Source organism: Chenopodium quinoa, unplaced genomic scaffold (genome assembly GCF_001683475.1).
Source record: "Chenopodium quinoa cultivar QQ74 unplaced genomic scaffold, ASM168347v1, whole genome shotgun sequence".
In the NCBI taxonomy this organism is placed as follows: Eukaryota; Viridiplantae; Streptophyta; class Magnoliopsida; order Caryophyllales; family Amaranthaceae; genus Chenopodium; species Chenopodium quinoa.
The window spans coordinates 2173128-2196853 of record NW_018742770.1 but is presented as its reverse complement, the minus strand read 5'-3'; the positions used below and the strand labels follow the sequence as shown (position 1 = coordinate 2196853).

The 23726-nt window shown below is 38.0% G+C and overlaps 3 protein-coding genes across 6 annotated transcripts; 2 read left to right on the top strand and 1 right to left on the bottom strand.

The window, feature by feature from the left end:
- Positions 1 to 2219: 2219 nt before the first annotated feature.
- On the bottom strand, positions 2220 to 4542 carry LOC110724653 (tRNA pseudouridine synthase A, mitochondrial-like). Its single transcript, XM_021904087.1, has 2 exons — positions 3166 to 4542; positions 2220 to 3065 (listed from the first exon to the last, which is right to left on the bottom strand). The coding sequence occupies exons 1-2, from the start codon at positions 4377 to 4379 to the stop codon at positions 2510 to 2512; spliced, it is 1770 nt and encodes a 589-aa protein (XP_021759779.1). The 5' UTR covers positions 4380 to 4542; the 3' UTR covers positions 2220 to 2509.
- A 907-nt stretch (positions 4543 to 5449) lies between these two features.
- On the top strand, positions 5450 to 12317 carry LOC110724495. The gene is made up of 4 exons (XM_021903917.1): positions 5450 to 5942; positions 6516 to 7803; positions 11849 to 11888; positions 12231 to 12317. The coding sequence occupies exons 2-4, from the start codon at positions 6524 to 6526 to the stop codon at positions 12315 to 12317; spliced, it is 1407 nt and encodes a 468-aa protein (XP_021759609.1). The 5' UTR covers positions 5450 to 5942; positions 6516 to 6523.
- Positions 11465 to 23693, top strand: LOC110724652 (choline/ethanolaminephosphotransferase 1). 4 transcript variants are annotated; one of them, XM_021904083.1, is made up of 20 exons: positions 11465 to 11657; positions 12840 to 13046; positions 13724 to 13733; positions 13858 to 13908; positions 14323 to 14400; positions 14965 to 15040; positions 15173 to 15195; positions 15267 to 15367; positions 15947 to 16041; positions 16667 to 16735; positions 19515 to 19584; positions 19979 to 20042; positions 20148 to 20188; positions 20300 to 20426; positions 20555 to 20617; positions 21604 to 21662; positions 21740 to 21792; positions 22124 to 22196; positions 23393 to 23440; positions 23544 to 23693. In XM_021904083.1, exons 2-19 carry the CDS (start codon positions 12910 to 12912, stop codon positions 23412 to 23414), a joined length of 1212 nt encoding a protein of 403 aa, XP_021759775.1. In that variant the 5' UTR covers positions 11465 to 11657; positions 12840 to 12909; the 3' UTR covers positions 23415 to 23440; positions 23544 to 23693. The 4 variants fall into 4 exon arrangements, with proteins under 4 accessions (XP_021759775.1, XP_021759778.1, XP_021759774.1 ...); XM_021904086.1 differs by having other exon boundaries at positions 20300 to 20384; positions 23393 to 23693; XM_021904082.1 differs by having other exon boundaries at positions 23393 to 23693.
- Positions 23694 to 23726: the final 33 nt, after the last annotated feature.

Below are 23726 nucleotides of genomic sequence, written 5' to 3'. Positions count from 1 at the left end.
GCGGAAATGTTAGGTTTAATTTAATTTATTTATGAATACGTAGTCTTTGTAGTAGTTATTATTATGGTTATTCATGTGGGAAATTTTGGACCGTTTGATATATTTTATAGTGGTGATTGGTTAAATGTATCATCAATTTTGGGACCTACTTATTATGCTAATTATGGATCATCATGTGCACATTTGATCATATCCTTTTGTTAATTGTGATGATAAGGTTTTTGTTTTAGTGGTGGTGGTGGTCGTCAATGGTCGTGCTCGGGTTAGGGCGGATTTAGGTATCGAGGTTGAATGGATTGTCTTGACTACAAGTTAGACCGGGTTGGACAGGTCAAACAAGAAAGAAAATTTGTTGAGTAAATCCGTTCTCGGGTTGAGCTAATTTGATCTTGGACAAACTTTGGCCGATTTGGTTTAGAGGACATTGCCTAGCCCAAGTATATGATTTTAAGGCTAGACTCCATCTATACAGAAAAACCGAAAAAGAAATTTAGTACGATGTATATCCCATCCTATCTAATCAGCAAGATCACAAATGATGTGGTATATATACAAGTGATCATTGTAGCAAATGGGTCATTGATAAAGATGAGCATGCTCAAATTATGAGGTGTAAACTCAAGATAGCTTTAACCCTGTGTTGGTCACCAGTATAAAGATTTCAATGATCGCAAATTAAGTGATAATGTACCAGTTTAAAACATGGAAGGTAAATGAATCGCGTAACTATACATTTGAAGGAGAATGACTTAAGCAGAGGCAACTGGTGTCGAGGTTGAGCTAATGGAATCAGTGGTCCTCTTCTAGGATGCTTCTTACCTGAAACTTTGGATAAGATACCTGCCAAAATACTGACCTGATCTTCAATGGATGGTGATTTACTCCCTCCGGGTTTACTAAGCAGTTTCAGCAGTCTCTTGAGACATACGTCTATTTTACGAGGAGATGGTCCTAGTTCTGTCCTCAGCAACTGCACTTCCCTTTGGAAACAGTATCTCATTTCTGGTGGTAACATCATTCGCCTTATTTTGTTAAATTGAAGAAAACTGGAGCAACAATATCGCAGAAGAATATATCTTCTGTAGTGTATTGAAGCAGACAGCAAGACCAGTGCACCGCTTTAATCTACAGCCAGAAGGGAAAGTAAAAATAATATGTAGTAGTGAAAATAGCATAGCAGTACAGACACAGAATTCAACAGCAAATTTTGCATCTCCAAAGTACCAATAACTTGATGCTTTTAAGAAACCAAAGAAGTATCTACTAACAGGTTTAGAAAATTCAGCTTCTGAACTTAGCTTAGTTGATCAGTTTTTTCCCATTCAAATTCTTCACAACTCACAGAATTAAATTGAAGTTCAATTGCAGAGCCTGCAGTGCCTTCCTCTAAATTATCACCAGAGAAATGTAGGGCGTGATTAAAGACTACCGGGCATCCATATAACTCTTTGGAGTAAACCAAGTGATCATATGAAACAAACAAGTAAGAACTTGGAAATCAACTGAAAGTCTGAAACAGATGAGTATACAACAGAGTCGCAACTACCTGCCCACTATCTATTCCAAAGACAGGTAAAGACGAGTTTTTCTTTCTTTAGTACCATATCCTTCTGCCCACAATCTTTCAAAGGCTCTGAGGATTGACAATTAGGAACTTCCTCATAACTCACCTCCTCAGAGTTATCTGATACATTATTACTCTCATTGGCTGCAGCCTGCAGGGTTCACCTCATGAGTGATTCTGCAAATTCCTTTTTTGCTGTGAAATGCCTGCATTAGCCTTGTTTTCGCAAGTTACAACTGCAACTTCATTTTCTGAAGCACTAGACTAAGCATGACAAAATTCTCATGAAAATGGTTATTGTGTCTGACCTTTATACTACGGCACCAAGTATCTACTGTCTTCTCAAGTTTCCAGTTAAATAACTTAGCTACAGATTCAGAATATATATAAGATTACCATACATGTGTATCAGTGTATGACAGAAATTGGTACTAATACATCTGTATCATTAACACTTCCAATTCCACTCACATGACAATTATTATTACTCCGGAGAGAGGGCCTACTAGATACCAAAATGACACCAATTCAGCCAGTATATATCTCAGGATGATTTCTGGATACATGTGGTGAACCCTTCAACAAATAACAGCATTAAATCAGTGATAAGTTTTTTATAAAAAAAAAAACAAACTAAAGATAGTGATAAAGAGCCTCTTGAAAATGATCCTACTACATTTCATTTGCAGGAACAGAACATAAAACACATAAGTATCAGAATTCGTCGCAAAGTACAATTCCATCTGTGTGGTTGATCAATAGAGGGGATCAGGGGGATCAAAACACTCCCCCTATTTCAACTCTTCCTACTATGCTGCTAGCCTACCATCGTAACACATAATCTAGTAGGCCTACAAAGCCTTGCTCTATAAGAATATGAAACCAATACAGGAAACCAGAAATGTTATTCATTTACCCCATCAGAAAGTATAGCAATATATCTGTTTAAGAGGAAAGAACATTTACGGTCTCTCCCTCAGCCGTTCTCTTCACCTCATCATTATTAGTCGCCATCTCCACTTCATCATTAACCGCTTTCTCCACTTTGTCATTAGCATCTCCCCTCACTTGATCATCAGCTGCTCCCTTCACTTGGTCATCAGCTGACCTCCCCACTTCATCGTCAGCTGCTCTCTCCTCCACTTCATCATTGACCGCTTTCTCCACTTTGTCATTAGCATCTCCCTTCACTTGATCATCAGCTGACCTCCCCACTTCATCGTCAGCTGCTCTCTCCACTTCATCACTAAAAGGGCGGAAATCAGGGTAGTTACGATGATTTAGGGAATGTAGCCAAACAGCAACAGATCCTTCCCTAAGTTCAGTTTGGGCTACATGGGAATAAATGTACTTCATTTTGAATTCTTCGGCTTCTTCAGCATATTCTTTCATCGACACCTCCTCGTGTGTGTTATTCCACTTATTGTTATATGAGGTGAAGAAACATTCATCCAAGTATAACCCAACCTCTGGGGCAGTAGGCACATTAATGCGAAAATCCCTGAAAATTCAGTACACAAACACATTACACAAAGAACATAACATTCCTCAATCTAAAGTAAAACACATAGCCAACAAATTCACCAATCTTGGATTCTTACTGGTCAAATGCTCTATCAAAAATCGATTCAGGAACGAAACCCCTCATTACAGACACAGCCATCCCAATCAACTTCCGTATCTGGTGAAGCATGAAGCTCTGCCCAATAACTTCACACTTCACAAACTCGATCCCATCTATCGTAACAGTTGTGTTTGCTTCAAACGACACGATGTATCGTTTAGCTGATGGATCCTCAGGCTTAATTCTGGTGGTAAAATTGTGAAAATTATGGGTTCCTTCATAATACTCAAGTATTCTATTAAACCTCTTTCTCTCCTCTTCCCCATACTTAAATTCACTCTTCTTTTCCTCCCTCACCTCCTCTTCCACAACCAAAGACTCCGATTTCGTAACTTCAGAACCATCCTTACACTCTACATTCTCATTCTCATTACAATTCGACGAAATACCAGCACCAGCATCAGTCCCCTCATTCTCACCAGCAAACAACAATGCATCACAACTATTCGACGAAATGCCTGACTGAACAAACCCACCATTCTCCCAATCTCTCTTATTACCCATCAACCCAATAACCTTCCTACCCCTCTCAGAACACCCAGAACACTTAGCAAGCTCATTCTCAGACCCTAAACTAGCCAAAACACTCTCCCTATCACGGTGGCAGCTAGGATCAAGCGCGAAAACCGGCAACAAATACACATACCTCCTCCTATCACAAAACTTCTTAGCATTAAACGAAGGCGTTACCCTCTTATACCCAAAAATCTTAAACTGAGGAGGAAGATGAGAGCTCAATCGTTCAACAAACCCAGGTGGGTCAACATAGAATCTGCCCGAAACAACCTGACCGACGGCACTAACCCCTTTATCAGTCCTCGCAGAACGAGCCCAATCAAACCGTTTGGGACACCCGCGGTCAGCTTCGGGAATTGCGCCGGCGAAGAACAGGGCTTCTTCAAGGTCACCTTCAATGGTTTTTGCACCTGGGTTTTTCTGCATACCTTGGTATCCTACCCCACAATAAGCGAAGAAGATGGCGACTTTCCGGCGCTTTAGTCGGAGGGGTCTGTTGCCGGCGGTTGTTTCTTCGTCGGAGGTTGCGGTGGTGGAGGACATTTTGGGTTTTTTGAAGGGTGGTTGTTGATTTTCCGGGAGGTCTGGCGGTGGAGGGAGTGGAGAGGAGAGAGATTGAGGTGGGTTTTGGGGTTCGGATTCGGATTCGGGCTTGGATTCGGGTTCGAGTTCCATGGTGAAGGTGGTGAGTTGGTGGTTTAAGTAGTGGAGGTTTGGGGTTCGTCCATTTGCAGGAGGGCGGTTTTTGAAGAAGTGGAAGAAAGAGTGATTTAACTTTAACTTTTCTATAAACCCTAAAATTGGAAAATGTTGAATTTCGAGTTCTAACTACGGAGTAAAATTTCAAATTGAGTAAAGTGATTTTAACATTGTTCAATGATTGAATGGTGAAATTCTTTAAAAAATAATTAGATGGTGAAAGCTTATATATATATATATAGAGAGGTCAACCCAATCAATCAGGCTGATTGATGAATCATTGTAATCATATCCTTTTGTGGATTAGCTTTGCAATATAGTACAATTTTTTTTACTATTAAAGCTAGCATCTGGATTTAGGAATGTTGAACCACCACCATCTCCATCTACCCTTTGTCATCTTGTTGATCAACCACGAACCACCACAATCATCCTCTTCGCATCCTCCTCCTTCTTCCATTCTTTCTCCTTTCTTAACAACCACTCCACCGTCGTTTCGTGGCAGTAATAAAGAGATACTCTAGTAGCAAAAGAGTGTAAATTAGGGTCATATCAATCCCTTAGGAATAACATCTTCTTCGTGGAAACAATTTTAACTACCTTAGGTGGTGATGACGTTGCTACGATGGAGGAGGAAGAAAGTGGAGAAAGTACAAATTTGCCCCCAAATAAATAAGTTAAATTTTACAATTTTATGATTTACGATTTGCCCCCAAATAAACAAGTAAAATGTTACGATTTCATGATAATTTGTACTTCGTATTATAATAACATTTCATATTATTACACTAAAAAGGACTAAATTGTTTTGACAAAAATTATGTGAATACTATGATGACTAAGTAACAATGAGTCAATTATGTGTTTTTTTCCCTTCTAAATAAGAGTCAATTGTTTGATTGCATTTGTATATTTTTTGTATTCAAGAATCATGGGAAGATTGTATTGGAGTGTAAAAGTTATAACCATCCTCGAATATAATGCATGTACGAGTGATTGTTATATGGTCATGATAAGTTAATAACACTTTAATAATTTGTCGAGCTCTTTCCCAAATTAAAGTCAAGAAGAACCGCAATTCCCAAATTGCAGCCAAAGTTTTAAGAATTCCCATTCTACCGTCCACGTCACCGGTTCAGGGGGAAGAAATTTTAAATCCGGTCTACAGCAAAACCGCTACCTGAAGTAGCGGTTTTTACTAATAAACCGCTACTTCAGGTAGCGGTTTCTTTTTAATAAACCGCTACTTCAAGTAGCGGTTTTTGTTTAATAAACCGCTACTTCAAGTAGCGGTTTTCTAGCAGGTATAATTTCCCGATTTCACTTTCCTCTTTCATTTTCGTCTTCTCACCAAAATCCCATCCACGTCTTCCACCAAAATCACACCTCCTTCAACGGAAGCCGGCGCAGCCAAGGAATCCACCGACGCCGCCGGAGCATTCCTCAGCAACGAAGGCCGCCGCTGTTGACGCCGAGGGTTCGACTTTAGTGGTGGGCTTCGCTAATTTCAGAAGAAACGTGCTGATCTTCTTGTTTGTGGTAAGTGCCCTAATTATTTTTTGTATTCAGTTATTGGGTTTGTTGTTGTTATTGAGTTTGTTGTTGTTATTGAGTTTCAGAATTGTATGTATGTGTTGTTGTTGTTGGTTTTGGTTGTGTTGTTGTTGTTAGTGTTCTTGTTTATTGTTGTTGTTATTGAGTTTCGGTTTTGGTTGTGTTGTTGTTGTTAGTGTTCTTGTTTATTGTTGTTGTTATTGAGTTTCAGAATTGTATGTATGTTTGTGGTTGGTTTTGGTTGTTGTTGTTGATTTACTTACCTTACATATAACCCTTGTAGAATTATTAATGGTTTCGATCACATTACTCAGTTTAGGTTGCTATAATTGCTGATTTTGAAAGTGAAAATAGAGCTTCTATACACAAAGTACATGAGCTCAAAGTACATGTAGTCATGACTTATGCCCATGTTGAGCTTCAAGAGGTATTAAGACCTTCATAGCTCAGTTTAGGTTGCTATAATTGTGTAGTTTGCTTGCTTGATGTTAGGACATTGCCACACTGTTAATGAATTTTTGCAATCTAATATCTTTGATTAATAATGGTCTTTTCTAGAATGAAACATGGAGGTTCCGAACTACCCTCTATATTGCTATTGGGGTGGAGAAATTGTCCACAAAGATAGCGATATAACGTATAGGGGTGGGAATCAAAAATTTGTGTTTGTACATTCTGCGATGACATATTCACAAGTTCTGAACAAGCTATATGAAGAATTGAGTGTTGATCCTAGAGGTGTGGAGTTGAAGGTGGTTATGCGTTATCCTATGGCTGGGGCATATGTTGCAATTCCGTTAAATGACGACAACGCTGTTAGAGCTATGTGGATTGCTGTGACTCAGAGTTCTTCTGTTGCAATGCAATTGTTCATTGAACAAGTTCCAAAGGAGCCAGTTGTGCAAACTAACACTGGTTCCTTTCCGGGGATGGATTTTTTTGGTAGTGTGGATCAACCGTTTTCCACTGGTGTTCAAAGTGTGGGCATAGGGTCATTCACAAGAATGCTTGTTGATCCACATTATGTCAATGACCATCTCTCACAGTTTAGGTCTCCGGCCTCATCGCCTAATGTTGGAACCTCGACAAGCACACAACCACAAGGCATTCTTGATTCTCTTGACCCAAACAATGTTGATGTATTTGGCGATGCAGAGATGAATGACACTGATGAAGATGATGATGAAGAGGTAATTGAAGCTCGTGATAAGGCAATTAAAGGAAGCGCCCCCACTTCAGACTTCAATGAAGTGGCACAAGTTGATCCTCGTTTGAATAACTCATGGATGTCTTGGTTAGGAAATGAGACATATAACAATGGGGGAGAATTTGAGGTTGGTCAGCAGTTTGACTCATTGCAACAACTGAAAGATGCTGTGAAATCTTACTCCGTAGCTAGAAATCAAACAATTCGAGTTGTGGAGGCAGAGCCAGAGAAATATGTTGTTGAGTGCAAGAGGAAAGAACAATGTAGTTGTTCGTGGAGGCTTAGAGGAGTGAAAGATCCAACACTCTCTACGTTTAAAATTGTGAGGTACAACGGCCCTCATGCAAGTAACTGTGTTGGTGACATCGACTCGGGAGATCATAAGCTACTGACTTCCGAGTTCGTTTGCAATGCTCTTCTAGATGTCATTCGCGTTGATCCTTCATTGAAAATCAAGACAATGGTGCAACTTGTGAAAGAGAAATTTGATGGATTCCAAATAACCTACAAGAGAGCATGGCTAGCGAAACAAAAGGCAATAAAACTCATTTATGGGGGTTGGGAGGGTTCATATGAACAGTTGCCTAAGTACATGCAAGCTCTCAAGGAATCAAATCCTGGAACTGTTGTTGAGTGGAGGTTGTTAGAGTGTACGGTTCCAGGAACACATGTTTTTCAACGAGTACACACTGATGTTTTTCAAATGGGCGAAGACAACTACGGTTTGGTGCGTGAGTTGATGTACAGCGAAATTGCCTCTAACCGAAATGTTTATCGTCATGTGTACCAGGATGACTTGGATGGCGCTCTCCGACGTATCCGGTGGGGAGGTGGACCTTGCGGCGAAAATCATTATTTTGACGCGCCCCTAGATCTGTTTGCCGTTGCAAACATTTACAAATGCGCAGTCATGCATTTCGGCCTGGGAGTGCATAGTCAAGCTTATTATCCTTGTACCACGGTTCTCCCTTGGCGGTCGCGTGAGACTGTCACCACACCGGTCAGAGAGCTAGCTATTGCGTTTCTTGGGTCGTCATACAGACATTTCATCCGACTAGACATGTCAACCGATTTTCCGGTGCCACCGATTATACCTCGGTGGTACAACATTCGCACAGCGAGCGTAGAGGGTTGGGATGCGCTATATAATGACCGGATCCACGAATGGAACACCCTAGCTGCATTTTAGTTTTTCTTGTTTACATTCTTTATTTGTAATCTTATTTGTACGTTGCTCTTTTAATGAGAACATTAATATTTTATATTGTATTGCTTACTACATTCTATATGTTGCATGGGTAAGTTGCGCGGATCCACGAACGGTTATATCAAAATTTAAAAACAACACTGATAATATGTTTAAGTTGGAAGCTAAAAGAACAATCTAAAATGTTACAATTTTACAACATAATGTCCAACATAATGCTCTATAAATAAAATACAATAACCATCAGTAATCCCTCCTCGACGACGACTCCCACTGCGCAAGGGTCTGTTCCAGACTATCAACAACAGCTCTCCCTGTTGCACTCATGCTGTCCTTCTCAAGAGAGAGTTTCTGAACGTCTTGCATTATCTTTCCCATCCACTGCATACAACAAAAAACAGAAGATGAAATACAATAACAACAAATAAAACTTAATTAAAAGACAACGATAAATATAATAAAAGACATACCGCTTCCGTGGCAGTAGGCGGTGGCACATAATCATCATCGCTGTGGTCGAGATCAGCGATCAACCTCGGGTGCGAATACCGGTTGAACCATTCCATGTAGTAATGGTCACACATGGGAGTAACCCCAGAGGGCGGCCGCTGCAACTCCGCTGTCCATAATCGAGCCACCATCGGAAACTGGTCCCACGTCCCGGTCATGATATCCGGCCATTCCACGACGTACTCCCTCGACGATGCAGGTCGGACCGCCTTCATCGGGCACGCCGGGGGAGGAGGGACAACTTGGACAAATCCAAGTTGGCGAAGACAACGCTGGGGCATGTACGCTTCGACGATGTCACGATACTGAATGAGTCCCGTGTACAGGGTCCTGGGTACCCTAACACTAGGGTTCGGGCCGAAAGGCATCCAGTTCACCTGTACAATTACAACATATAAAATATAATAACATGAATATAATATGTGCAAATAATAAAATGTAGACTCTATAAATAAACGTTACCTCTAAGGGGGACAGCCTGTCCAGCAATAACCGTATCGATCGGAGGCGGTCAACGGACTTCTTCTCCGAGCGGGGACTCCACGCACAAGCACGCGGCATCCCCTCATCAATAGGAACTGGGTCACGATGTGGTCGCAATGCAGGAAAATACTCGTATATCCAAGTCTGCAATAGAGTCAGACACCCAGTGATACCTGCCGCGTCAGCCCGACTCGCAAATCCTAGTTGGCGATACAAATACGCCAACGTAGCCGATCCCCAGGAAAACTGGCCTACACTGTCGGGGTCACACGCCTCTACGATGTCGCGTGGCCTGAGCTTGTTTCCGCCGCTCTTATCCGGAAACAAGGTACATCCGAGGAGTAGAAAAACATAAGCACTCAGCTGTGCGTCGGGCGTCCTACGTGCACTCGGGTACAAACACCGCTGCAACACGGATGCGATCTTCACACCTCCGTGTTCCCAAACACCTAGCGCCTCGGTGTACAGTGCAACCCTGTCCACCGCCAACAACTCCGCCAGCGAATCTGCCTGATCCGCATCAGCCACAGCACAAAGTCGTTTACCCTCAACACGAATCCCCAGAATGGCCTCGACGTCATGTAACATGATCGTCATCTCACCGAACGGAAGGTGAAAAGAGTTTGTATCCGGCTGCCATCGCTCAATGAAAGCCGTGATCAGCGTACTGTCAATCTTATCGTGCATGGTGGCAGGAACGTGCTTCACCCCAGTGCCCTCCAGTCGCTCGAACATCTCGCTCTCCGCCGGCCAGGCCTCAGCCCATGTACGCAAAAAACTACAAGTCTTTTCCCGGGTATGACATTTCAACAACCCCGTAACTGAAGGCCTCTCCTGGTCCTCCCAAATACGGGCAGCTATGTGTCCTAGAAAGCTAGGAATCACACTCCCGTCAACAGGCCCACCGGGCACCTCACTCCTAACAACCCAAGAATCATTACCCGCCCTCGACCGTTTCCTGCTTGCCCCAGAGACAGTGGACGCAGATGATGTGCCAGATCTACTAACAAACCTACCACCCCTACCCTTACGCACCTCCACCATATGCGTCTCGTACATGTCATCAACCCTCTGACTGAATGGATCGTAATCATCATACGGTCCACTGCCATCGTCCACATCCTCATCCTCATCTGCGCCCTCCTCCTGCTCCTCCTCCTGGTCACCCTCCTCAGCATCATCATCGTCATCGTCATCCTCATCCCGACGGTGGATCCGTTCTCTACGAACTGAGGCCGAAATACCACGGGATCTGACATGTCTATGCCCCGACCTCTCCACTGAATAACTTCTACTAAGAAGCTCTATATTCTTCCCCCCACCATGACGACCCTACACAAAATTTTAAAATATATAAACATACAAAAATTTATACGATAAATAATCATCATCGCAAATCAAATACACTAAAAACAAACAAATAATAGTAAACAAAATATAAACGTAGAAAAAATACAACGAAATTGAAAAAATTTATAAAAATAAACAACAAAATATAAAAACAATTCAAAATTATATTACAAAAAAAAAAAAAAAAAAAATTTAAAAACAATTTTTTAAAAAAATTAAAAAAAAAATAAAAAAAAAATGGGGGGGGCGCCCTGGCTGGACGTCCAGCCGGCGGTGGTGGCGCCAGATGCAGACGCCGCCACCAGTTGGTTGGCGTTTGGGCTGGACGCCACTGCTACGGCTGCGGCGCTTAGACTAAACGCCACAACCGTGGCGGTGGCGTCCAGCCCAGGCGCCAGCCAACTGGTGGCGGCGTCTGCATCTGGCGCCACCACCGCCGGCTGGGCGTCCAGCCAGGGCGCCCCACCGCGTTCACGGCGGTTTTCCCCTTTTTTTTTTTTTTTTTTTTTAAACAAAATATACCTTTCCACCTTGGGACATCCTTCCCTCCGCCGCCGCCGCCACTTCCTTGCCTTGCCGCCTCGACATTGCCGTTATTTTGAATTTTTTTTTTTTAGAGAGGTTGAAAGAAGATGAGCAATGAGAGTGTGAGTGATGAGAGTGTGAGTGTTTTTTTTTTAAGGTCAAGGGCAATTTTGGGAAACCAAGTGAATTTTGTGGGCTTTATGTAGTAATTTGTGGGCGATGTTTAACAAATCCCTAAACCCCTAAAAAAACAACAAAAAAAAAACACATTCACTCCTTGTCTCCCTCAGTCTGTCGTCATATCCCAAATACGCGCATGCACGGACCAGACAACGAACACTCACACTCTCTCTCTCTTCAAACTACCACCGCCAACGGTGGTTTCCGGCGGATTTTACGGCGTGGTTTATAAATTCCGGTGACTTAACTTCTCTCTAGCTTACTCATCATTTTCTCTCTTCGTTTTCAATCGATCGTATCTTACTCCTTAATTTTCTAGTAACTTCTTCACTCATTTCACATTAATTGATTACATTCAACGTACTATAGTCTCCAATTTAAGGTAATTTATTGCAAAATTTAACTCATTATGTTAATGTTTTGTTACAGTTTTATTCGTATTCTTCGAATTATTGTTGTTTGTGGAAAAGTGAGTTTAATTTGAGTTTGAATTTGTGAAATTTAATCTAATTTTTATTTTATTTGATGCTTAGTGTTGTGATGAATTTATAGTTTGATTTTATTTGGCATCAAATTAGTGAAATTGTCGTTAATTTGTTGAAATTTTGGGTTTATTTATGAATTTGTGTATATATTATATGAAGTTACTTTGAGAAAATATGGAAATTTTGGCTAAGGTGTCAATCTTTATACCTTAAGTCTTAAGACAGCCGTGCTGTAGTTTCGTTTGATCGATGATCGAATTGAGTATAAGAAGAGACTTGTTTATCTGAATTCTGATAATTGTTGAACTTTTGAACTTAATTTGTAGCTAGGAGATATTAAGGTTAATATGCCTACATATCATGCTTTACCTTGGCAAATGGCAGTTATATCATTTCAGTTTATTGGTATTTAGGAGCTTCGCCGGGTAGAGGGAAGGCATTTTATACATCGCATTATTTCTGTTGATAGTAGTTTGGTACAATACCTCTGCCATGATATCCTGATGTCATGTGCTAAACCATGTACTTCATGTTTGCATTTAGAAAAGTAAGTTTTTAAGTGAGAGTTGTGACCATTGATCGGGAACTTCATCGAACTTGAGCTTAACTACATTGTTCCAACTACTCAGCGGATCAATGAAAATAAACTTTATATATTTTCATAAAAAAAATTAAGCTTTAGTTGACACAAACTAAAAGCTAAACTTAAAGAGATTGATTGATTTATGCGTATTTGGATGGAGTCTTTTTACTCAAAACAATTTAAAAAGAAAATGGGTGCCGTATAAAGAGGTTTAAGGGGGCAGTTTTATCCGATATCTTAAATTGTCCGGCAATTTGATATTTAATAAGTTCTCTCTCTTGTCATTACCTTTATGTGAATCGGATGGTTTGCAGAGCTGGTCACTGATTTGTAGGTTTGATGTGTTGTGTAGGTTGCTTGTGCCTTGTGCTGTATTGAACTATCTGGACTTTTGGAAGTACTAATAATTTGAAAGAGAGAAGATGGGGTATATAGGGGCTCATGGTATTGCTGCGCTACATAGATACAAATATAGTGGTGAGGATCACTCATACACAGCCAAATACATTTTACAACCATTCTGGACTCGATTTGTGCATATTTTCCCTCTTTGGATGCCGTAAGTATCCTCTCATCCTTATTTTTACCTTTTTAGTTTCTTTTGCTTCGATTATACTATAGTTGAGTAGATTTGCCCTCGAAGTTGGATATTTTCTTGATTTAATTTGAAAGTTGAGATTGATTTCTATGTTGATACAAAACAGGAAAATAAATTGTGCTTCTTAATAGTGATTAGTGTGATTGAAATTAGGAAAATCTCAATTAATGGAGGAAAATATACTACTAATTTTGTCACCCTCTTATAGTTATAATATCACCGTGTATCATTTGGAGCCATCTCAAGGAGTTGCACCTTTTTTTAGAACTAGCTTATTGAATGTATTGAGCCGTTGCCGGATTCAGGAAGTTATGAACTGTACTGTGGGTAGGAAATAGGCACATGCTTGTTTTGATTGGTTCATTTGGTTGAAGCCACCTTTAATAGTGTGGGTAAATCTGATATTGCATTTCTTTGTGTCTTGAACTTTAGTTCATCGTTATCTCAAAAGTATAAAATTCATATGGCATTGGTTTTAGACTTTTAGCGCAAGCATATGTTTGTTTTGCATAAGTTAAGGTGCATTTGTTGGTTTCTTGAATCTACAGTATTCTAATTCTTTTTTATAAGCTTGTATACTTATTTACTAATCGTCTACCTTTATTTGTGCATCTTTTCCATATGTGGATGCTTCTCAGCCCAAATATGGTAATTATCACTCAATTGCTTTTTTAATTTCTCATTCTCTTAATCTTTCTGCACTTTCTTACTAATTCTGCTTTATCAACTTGATTGTTTGTGGTTTGTAAATGGCAACCTATTTTTGGTGCAGATAACACTTACTGGATTCATGTTCTTAATGACTTCTGCATTACTTGGATATGTAAGTGAATGAAATTTCTCTTTGGTTCAGTCTTAATCTTGATGGTTTGGTAGCCCTATGTCAGATTTTTCTTCCTTGTGTGTAATTTATGTAGCATTTTGATTGAGAGTATTTTTAAGTTTAAACAGTTGAAGTTTATTTCATACTAGTGGACTGATTAAATGGCTGATTACTCATATTAGTTTTACAATTGACTTTGCTAGTTATGAAAGTGTGAGAACATGAAAACTTCTCTAATAAGTGATAGTATCAAGTTTAGCTCATTTATGAAATATTTTGCTCTAGAATTGGTTACATTATGATTGGTGTAGTATGAAGTGCTCATGTTATTCTTAGAGATGGTTGAAATTGTTTAGTGATTATGAATCTGTTATGTTGCTTGCTAATGAATCACAAAAATGTCTTCATTTTCAGCTATACTCACCTCGTCTGGATTCACCACCACCTAGATGGGTTCATTTCATGCATGGATTACTGCTCTTTTTGTACCAGGTTAGTTTTCCCTGTGGGTGACATCATAACCTTTTTCTGTTTGTTAAGTAAAAAATATTCAGTTATCTTGTTACTTCAGTTTTGTTAAGTTGATTTTATCAGGTGCTCTCTCTTCTATCTTTATTCCCCCAATCTGAAAAATCAAAACCCTAATTTTTGTTCCTTCAACCCTAAAACCCAATGCCCTTTCATACAGTACTGTTTAGTACTTTAGTCTAACATCAAATAGAGCATAGTGATGCTTGTTGGCACACATTGTGTTATCACATCTATGATTTTAACTTCTAATCAGCTACAATTATTTTTATTTGGTGATTTTCACAACTCTTATGTATAAGCCAATGCACAAACTTAGGATTTTTGCTTGTCAGCATAAACTTTTCCTATGTGTAGTAGCACTGTTTAGAAAAACAAATAAGGGATGGAGGGAGTAGTATGATAGTAAATGTACTAAATTTAGATGCTTTATTTTTAGATACGCACAAAATTCACTCGTTATTTGATGTTTATTGCACTTGGCATCAAATTTCTTACTTTCTCTCCTCTTTTTCGATTACACTCTAGACCTTTGATGCTGTAGACGGAAAGCAAGCAAGACGTACCAATTCATCAAGTTCGTTGGGCGAGCTTTTTGACCATGGTAGGTTTTTAAGCTTTTTTTTTTTCTTCCCCTTTGGCTTACTTTTATTGTTGTTGTCAGTTTATCTCTCATTTGTTACAAATGTTTAAAACTTGTGTGATGTACCTTTGACATGTTTATTTTTCATTGCAGGATGTGATGCTCTCGCTTGTGCTGTAAGTGTGTTCCCTTTCAGTAATGTTTTATTCTTAAAACAGATGGCCTTAAACCAAATTTTTCCTCTCAGTTTGAAGCTCTTGCTTTTGGGAGTACTGCTATGTGCGGAAGAGCGACTTTCTGGTTTTGGGTAATTGCAGCTATTCCATTTTATGGTGCAACATGGGAACAGTATGTGGTCTAAAATTTGCTACTCTATTACCCGAATCAACTGAGTTAGTTGTGTAGTCTTGATAGCCTATGTAGGTACATGTTGCAATTTTTTCATTTTGTTAATGGCAAATCATTGAAAGAGTTATGTGTGTTTTGTAATAGTGCACTTTCTTTAGTCTCATCAGATAGTGCTCTATGCTGATATCTCAATCACATTACTATAGCTAATACCCAAAAAAGTGAGCCAAAAGAAAAGTGTGTTTTACCTTGTTAGAATTACATTACTACCTTTTGAAGAGTTCCTATATTTTCCTTATTATTATTCATCACCATGACCTGCACCACCATTTTTGGCAATTATGTAGACAAATAAATTAAATTTTATTATAGAAAAATGAATTTGATATCTTTCATTTACTATTTGAAATAATATTTCTACAATATTTGTAAATTTTTACGAGTATTGTTGTGTATTGGACCTCAACCCATCTTGATGACATTTATATTTTTCTGTTTGCTAAATCTTCAATTCTTCTTTTTTCTTCCTTCTGATTTGCAACTTGACTGGCCCCCTCTTTTTTTGGTTGTGATGCTCAGCTACTTCACCAATACGCTAATACTTCCTGTAATCAATGGACCGACGGAAGGTCTTATGCTGATCTACTTGTGTCACTTCTTCACAACTTTTGTAGGTAAGCCGCTGCAAAACTTGAGAGTTACAGCAGCACTCATTGCATTTTTATGCAATTCACATGCATTAGATATCTCTGTAGTGTTTAGTTGATTGGCACCTCATGTTCTTGTGCTTTTATTGAAAAAAGAAACCTATGTTGGCACTGGCTGTTTAGGAATTTTATTTTGTGATTGACTGGTCATTAGTTAGATACAATCTGATTCAACCAACTTACCGAGTATTCGTGTATTTAATTTATGGCACTTTGTGATGTATATCTCTAATTGGCTGCATTGGACAATTACAATGCTCAGCTTTAGAACATATCTCTATATTTTATTTCTCTGATATTGGGGTTGCTAAAGGTGAATACTGCTGGCAGAATCTTAAGTTTTGATCTTTTTATGTTTTTGCATTTGTAACTTTCTACGAGTATGTTGAACCCTGAGGAAAACCACTGGTTATCCATGCATAGATGTATTATGTATTATTGATGGGACTGTTGGAACCTGGGTGGTAAGGTGTTTATTGTCTGAGATAGTGGCATTGGTTGTATTGTTTACAACAGGGTTTTGTTGATGCATGCATGTGAAAATGTATGTTTCACTGTAAGTAATTTTTTTTAAACTTTTGCTGCTTATTAGGTGCTGAATGGTGGGCTCAACAGTTCGGAGCATCAATACCCTTCTTGAGCTGGGTGCCATTTTTTAGTGGTAATGTAGCAAAGAACTTGAGTACATTCCAAAGTCGTGTTTGATAAATAACTAAATTTTGTTCTGTTGCATATTATAAAGATTAGGTTTATGTATCCTTAACTTGTTGTCCGTGCTATGTCGCATTGATACCAGGTGCACAATATCTGTTGCGGCATCATGCATAAGTTACTCTTTAATTTTATTAACGGGACCAATAGTTACAGGATAACTCAACAGAATTAAAATGACACTAACAACGTGACTGGCTAAAGTCGTATCACCTAGTCAAAAGTAATTCCTAAATTCTCTAACTAAAATAGATAGGAAGTAGGGTCGAATTCACAAGGAAACTGGTCTTTCTATTCCTAATTAATTAAAGCAATCTAAATTATAAAGTAACCAATATATTATAGTCAAAGGATAACTAAGCTATAAGAGTAAAAGTAGGGAAGAATAAGAATAGAGGAAATCAATGAATAAAAGGCCTAGAGCATAGGTTCACCAATAAATAACATTCCAGGGTTTGCATAATAATCAAACATCAATGCATCGATTAATCAGATCATAAAGGGCTTTCGCTACGTATTACAGTCACAAAATTAATCTACCGGTATTAAATCTCCTCTCTCGAATCTCGACTTAACCATTTATAAATTAACCTTCCTATTGAAACTAGACCTAAACATCAATTCTCATCTCTCGAATCTTGAATCAATATTGTCAAACTCATGCATAAAAGATCAGGCCTAATCTAGTCACAGAGCATTAAATCAATCAATAGGAAATTAATCTAGCATTGATAATTAACAACAATAAATCACCCCTTCATATTATTTATGGATCCCCACAAACCCTAGAAAAGAAACTACTCACACATAATTAAATCTAAACTAATCAAAGCAATCAAATAAGACATGATGAAAGAATTAAAATAAATAACTGAGATTAAAGTAGAAGAAATCGTTACCAAAGTAATCTGGAATTAAGAGTAGAGTTAAGAACAAAGTATTAGAGAGAGAAACTAATCTAAAAGCTAAGTAGAGAGAGAAAATCTAAAAGAAGAATTAAGAAAGAGTAAAAGAGAAGATCCTAAACTCGCTTAACGGAAAAGTATTTATATCAAGCAAGAATCCTAAAATAAAACAAACTTAAATGACGATTAAACCTCCTAATAATGACACGCGCCCTATAGGGCGAGGCACCGCCCGATCGGGCTGTCTTTTTACTTCCCGGCCGGGCGCGCCTTCGGGCGGGACCTCTAATGGTCGGGCGGCACTCTTGGGCTATTCCTTGGACCTCAATTGGGCTCCAATTCTTCGGGCCAATCCGGATTTCCTCTTCCGGTCTTGAATACTCGGTCCAAATGCCCCGGTATCACATATACCGAGACCTTAATCACCGGTTCGATGGCTCTAACCGGCCTGGGCTATGAAGGATGGTCGTGCTTCTCCAATAGAAACTCCATAATATCTCGGGAAAATGCTCTAAAAGTGCAAATCCCTACAAAAATCAACCAAATCTACGAAAACACTAGAAAACACCAATTAGTAATAAAAGTGGCTCTAAAGAGCCAAAAAACACTACTAATTATGACCAAGGGACGGGGGTAAATTACTATATAAAATGGATATATCACAACGGAATGTGTATTTTATGGATTTGTGGCCCTTGTGAACACATATAGTGTGTTTATGTGATTATTTATTTTTATTTTAATATAAATCTATAGTTATCATTTTTTTGTTTTATATTTGTAAATTATTCATATATGCTTCACTAGCTGGTACTCCTTGAAGTATTTATGAATTGTTGGCATGCTAAGGGTTGATAAATCATCCAACCTAAACATCTATTGACCTGTATTCTGTTTTTTAAGAATCCATAGGCCTACGATAGTGTTTCCTAATTTGCTCAACTTCCTGAAATGATTTGAAACATACAATCTGTTGTGTGGTACATGTTATCTTGGTATACTTTTGGACTAGATGCTTTTGTACTTTTCCTATGTGCTACAGCTAATTGCTTTCCATATAGGATGATTTATATACTAAAGAACATTACTTGAACCATGAAAGTATAAGATTGTGATGTGCATTGCCTTTTTTAGTTTGGTTGTATCATAAAGAACTTTGAATGTGTCTGAATTCTGTAGGCTGTGGAATGTCATGTGTCTTTTACTGTAGTACAGAGATATACAGGGAGCCTTTGATTGACAGCTGCTTATTATTCAGTCTATCATGTTAATCTTTTTTTAGGCAAAAATTGTAATGTCTTCATTTATGGTAAGCCAAATTAGAGTTTTAGAATGGCTAGAAACTTAGAATAAAAGGTTTATTGTATTTACTAATTGCTAGCAGTAGTTTTGTTGTAATTATTGAATTTTTTTTTTTTTTTTTTTTTTTCTTTTTTTGATGTTTTTATTTCTTTCCATTTACATAGAAAATGAATATTTGGGCTTTGGGATAACCTGTGATGCTTATGTTATGGAGTAAAACTTGTAGTTCTTTGTCCTGGTCAATGTTGTCATTTTTTAAGATGGATCCATGCATGTTATAATCTACATGAGACTTGCCTAATACTGTAAAAGTCGGGTTTGCCTTATCTATATTTCTTCTATCCAAATTACTAGACATATTAATTTATCTATTTTTCTCCCTCATTTTTGGTCTTTGATTTTTTGGTCTAAGATGGATGCGTATCTGTGTTAAGTTATTGAATAGGCTAATTACTCTATATCATTTTACTCTCGGTAGATGCATCCTTGAATGTTGACACCGTCCTTTGCTTTCTGTTTTAGGGATCCCAACATACCAAGTTGCGTTGTACCTCATGATAGCTTCGGGTGTGATACCGACTGTTGCATTCAAGTGGGTATTCTTTTCTATGTATATCAATCATATATGTGCACATCATTTCCTTTTTCAATGGATTAGTAGCACATTAAATTGACTTAATTTACATGCTGAATCGGGATAGGATGTGAGGTTCTTGTTCAGGTTTAACTTAAAATAAGGAATTTATCTATGCATGGACACATTTAATCTGAATTTTCTCTGTATATCTGCTTGCGTTAGTTTATGTCAATAATGTTGTTGACAGAAACAGGTATATACTTTCTGCAGTTATTTTATTTTTTAATTTGGTGTTGTACTGAATCTTTGGAATGGATGTGCTCAAACAAGTTCTGTATCAGCACGCCATTTAACCCCTTGTTGCCTGGAATGTTCTCATCTTAATTTTGCTTCTTGTGCACTTGTGCAGCATACAGAATGTCTATAATGTAGTTAAGTTGAGAAAAGGAAGTATGCTGCTAGCATTAGCCATGGTAATAATTGTTTTATGCTTGGCATTATTTATATTGTTTTTATCCTTTGATTATTTATTTATTTATTTCCAATCCGGAACTCATTTTTGATAATATTAATGTCAGCTTTATCCATTCGTGGTGCTCTTGGTTGGGGTCCTTGTGTGGTATAGCTCACTGACCTTCACTTGCTTTTGGTCCTTTGATCCCTTGTTTAATTATAGCAACTGTGGTGGTTCTTCCTTTGTTTTAATGTAGCAACATCGATGGTTCTGCAGGGATTATCTCTCTCCATCTGATCTTATTGGCACTTATCCCCATCTCGTTGTAGTGGGAACTGGACTTGCATTTGGTTTTCTTGTGGTAAGAGAACATTTATGTGGTAACCTTTTTTTTCCCCTTGAGGTAACTTTCCGAAATATTCTATTAGTTAGATTATTGTGCATATTGCTTATACTATATGTCTGTAGTATTTGTTTTACCATAGTACTTTTTCTATTGTAAATTTGCTGACGCAATAGTATTATTTGCAGGGAAGGATGATTTTGTCTCATTTGTGTGATGAGCCAAAGGGTCTCAAAACTAGTATGTGTATGGTATGGATTCTGGTTGATGATTAGTTATTATTTTGCAATGTTCCATTTACATGTGCATTATATATTTTTGGGTCGTCTTTTAATAATTTTATATGTCAACTGGTGCAGTCAAGCCTTGGCTACTTTATCTTTTGGAAATTGCTTTTTACATATATTCTCTCGGGGACAGATACCTTACCATAGATATTTATATCTTTTAGTGATCTGTGAGAGGGCTTGTAACCTGTTTTTTATTCTAAAGAACATGCTTCTGTTTGAGAGTTGCCTTTTTTGAGTCTGGTTTATTTGATCTTAAAATATTAAGGGATGGAGTGAGTAGTTGTTTAGTTGACTTTCATGTATAATAGGTAGAAATGAACTTGACTTTCATGTATAATTTTATTCAAGGAAAATGATTTAGCTAACTCATTTATTAATTCGTGTTCTGGTTGCTGACTGTAATCTAGAAAGCTTGATTTTAAGTAGAGAATATAATGTCCATGTAGACATGGCTTTTCTTCACTGAAAATTTCTACCTTCCTTGTGAGAAGATAAGAGTGGGGCCTTTCCTACCTGTTGTATTAGCAAGTCGGCAACTTTTTTTTTTATTTTTTTTTCTATTTTTTATTTTTAATATGATTATGGGTGGAGGAGGCTAAGGCCACTTAACCGCTAAGGCATAGATTGACTACCCCACAGCTACTCAACATGACTTGAGATGTGGACATCAAGCCTTGAATTAAATAAAATAAATTGGCTTGTGTAATAAGAGACTTCCACTCTCTTAGTCTCTTTGTATCTTTTGGTCAACCTATATTGGAGCCTTTGGACAGACCAAATGGATAAAATATTGGGTCTCTGCTTGTTGAATACCCCTATTGAAAGCTATTCCTAAGAAGTAATATAGCAATGTATACTTAGCTTTTTTTTTTTTTTTTCGTCCTTTTGTTCTAAATAAATCTCTGTTCTGCATTTAGTTGACTAACTCTTTGACTACTTTGCTTCAGTCTCTGTTGTATCTCCCTCTGGCAATTGCAAACGCTTTGACTGCTAGGCTAAATGACGGGTAGGAGATTTACCTATTGGCCTTTTCAATTTTCAGGACTTCAACTTACTAATTTTTTCATTTATACATGTTCACAGAGTTCCATTAGTTGACGAGTCTTTAGTGCTGCTCGGTTATTGTGCTTTTACTGGTATGAATAATTTACTCTTATGTAGCTGATTGCTTTCCCTTTTAAAATTACTTCTATCAGCTTATTATTTATTGTTCGTGAGTGTTCACATTAACTTTGTCTTCCTAACTCAAATTATGGCGGATATATTTTCTCAGCTCATAGAATAAATTTAGTAAATGTAATTAAAGTTAGTTATGAAATAGTCATATACAAAGTTATTTTTGGCTTTCCTCCATTTTCTAAAAATATCGTTTGGAGTAAGGTGAACATGCATGATGCATTCTATTATTCTCTTACTGTTTTGGTGTTGCTTTGCATTATCCTGATGGACTTTTTTGGCCCGGTCCAGCTTGTCTGTACTTGCACTTTGCAACGTCAGTCATCAATGAAATCACAACTGCTTTGGGAATCTATTGCTTCAGGTGACCTTTCCATCTGAATGCTTTTTATAAATTGTCTCACATTTTATTTGCATCCACTTCTTTTGTACAAATGAATAGGGTGGATTAACTGTTTTGTTGCATGTACTTTATTTTTATTTTCCTAATAAATGAAATCATGTAACTGTAAAGCAATCCATCCGTAAATTACTTTGTGTATAAGGCTATATGAGTTTGTTACTGGAACTGTGTATATCTGTTACATCAGAACTAGGGTGTAATTTCCCAGTGCCGTGTATTAGATAGTTTCATGTGACATAGGCTGGCCAGTTAAGTAACATAGCCTTATTTAGAAGACTCAATGACCTTAGAGGAATTTGAGTCCATGCCATCTGGTGGTTGAGGTTAAATTTCCTGGTACGAAGTGCGGTGAAGAATAGGATTTCAATTTCTTACATTATTATGGCTGTTGAGTTCTCTATCACTGCCTCATAATTTGGACACTGCCAGATCCTTTGGAAACTTTACATGTACTCTTGCTGACTTGCTGTTTGAATTCTATCCTCTGCTTTCAAATGCATAAATATCTTATACTTTGTTTCACACCCCAATTTTTGGAAATTGTGGTTTCATGAAGGCAATTGTAAGCATTGCATTCATGGCCATTTCTGCAACAGCTCATTATGCTTTTATAAAAGGGATGTGAGTGCTGATCTTCTTCGTTTATGTTATCCCATGTATCACTTCACTTTTTAAAGTAGAGCTAGCATAAACATACTGGAGTCGGCACTAAAAGTTCCCATATTAGTATAAGGTGGGGAAATGGATAGAAAAGACTTGAAGATGACAGGGAGCATAATGAATATAAGTATGGGGAAAAGGCTTGGTGCTAACAATTGAGCATTAGCATCAGCTCGAGAAATGAAGTCTATTGAGATGAAGTTTTTGGGTGGTGATGGCAGAGGGAGGTACGATGCATGTCTTGTAGGGAGAAGAGGTTATGATATAGGACTAGAAGAGGTTACGGAACAAAATCTTTATTATGGTGATGGTTAAGGTAGCTTTGAGCCTTTGACCATGGCGTATACTCTACTTAATTTAAGTCATTTGAAATCTATGTTTTTTATTGTGGTTTGAAAGTTTAAATGGTCCAGTTAGACTTGCGACCGAAGAACACACCAACTTTGTTCAGTGTTTATTTCAAATTTGCTTAAACTTTCCGTATATCTGTATTACAGGATTACTAGGAAAGAAGCATGAAGAAGGTTCTTGGCTTCTAGTTCTTGGTATTTCCTTCTTCCTGTACCCTTCCGTATTGCACTTTCATTATTAACTACCAAAGCCTCCCCTTCTCCTGCATTATCGATTTCCTTGGTTGTGGCAATACAGGTAATTGTGGAAATTTATTTATTCAAAATGTTTTGATCAACTTTGTGCTCGTGGATGTATGATCGATTCCAGATTTTCATTTTGCTAAAACCTAATGTTTGCTCATACTTGATATTTTATTTTTAATATATTTTTCTCTTTAAAATTGTATCAGTTTTTATGTTAGTCTCGTTATAAGGAGTA

Excerpts from the sequence above, each read along its gene's own strand:
- LOC110724653 (XM_021904087.1), bottom strand. The coding sequence starts at position 4,379 with ATGGAACTCGAACCCGAATCCAAGCCCGAATCCGAATCCGAACCCCAA. Across the intron at positions 3,066-3,165 it reads TTTGATAGAGCATTTGACCA|GGATTTTCGCATTAATGTGC; the intron begins GTAAGAATCCAA and ends CTGAATTTTCAG.
- LOC110724495 (XM_021903917.1), top strand. The coding sequence starts at position 6,524 with ATGGAGGTTCCGAACTACCCTCTATATTGCTATTGGGGTGGAGAAATT. Across the intron at positions 7,804-11,848 it reads GGAACTGTTGTTGAGTGGAG|TTTTATTCGTATTCTTCGAA; the intron begins GTTGTTAGAGTG and ends GTTTTGTTACAG. Across the intron at positions 11,889-12,230 it reads TTATTGTTGTTTGTGGAAAA|CTAGGAGATATTAAGGTTAA; the intron begins GTGAGTTTAATT and ends CTTAATTTGTAG.
- LOC110724652 (XM_021904083.1), top strand. The coding sequence starts at position 12,910 with ATGGGGTATATAGGGGCTCATGGTATTGCTGCGCTACATAGATACAAA. Across the intron at positions 19,585-19,978 it reads ATACCGACTGTTGCATTCAA|CATACAGAATGTCTATAATG; the intron begins GTGGGTATTCTT and ends GCACTTGTGCAG. Across the intron at positions 20,427-20,554 it reads ACCTTTTTTTTCCCCTTGAG|GGAAGGATGATTTTGTCTCA; the intron begins GTAACTTTCCGA and ends TATTATTTGCAG.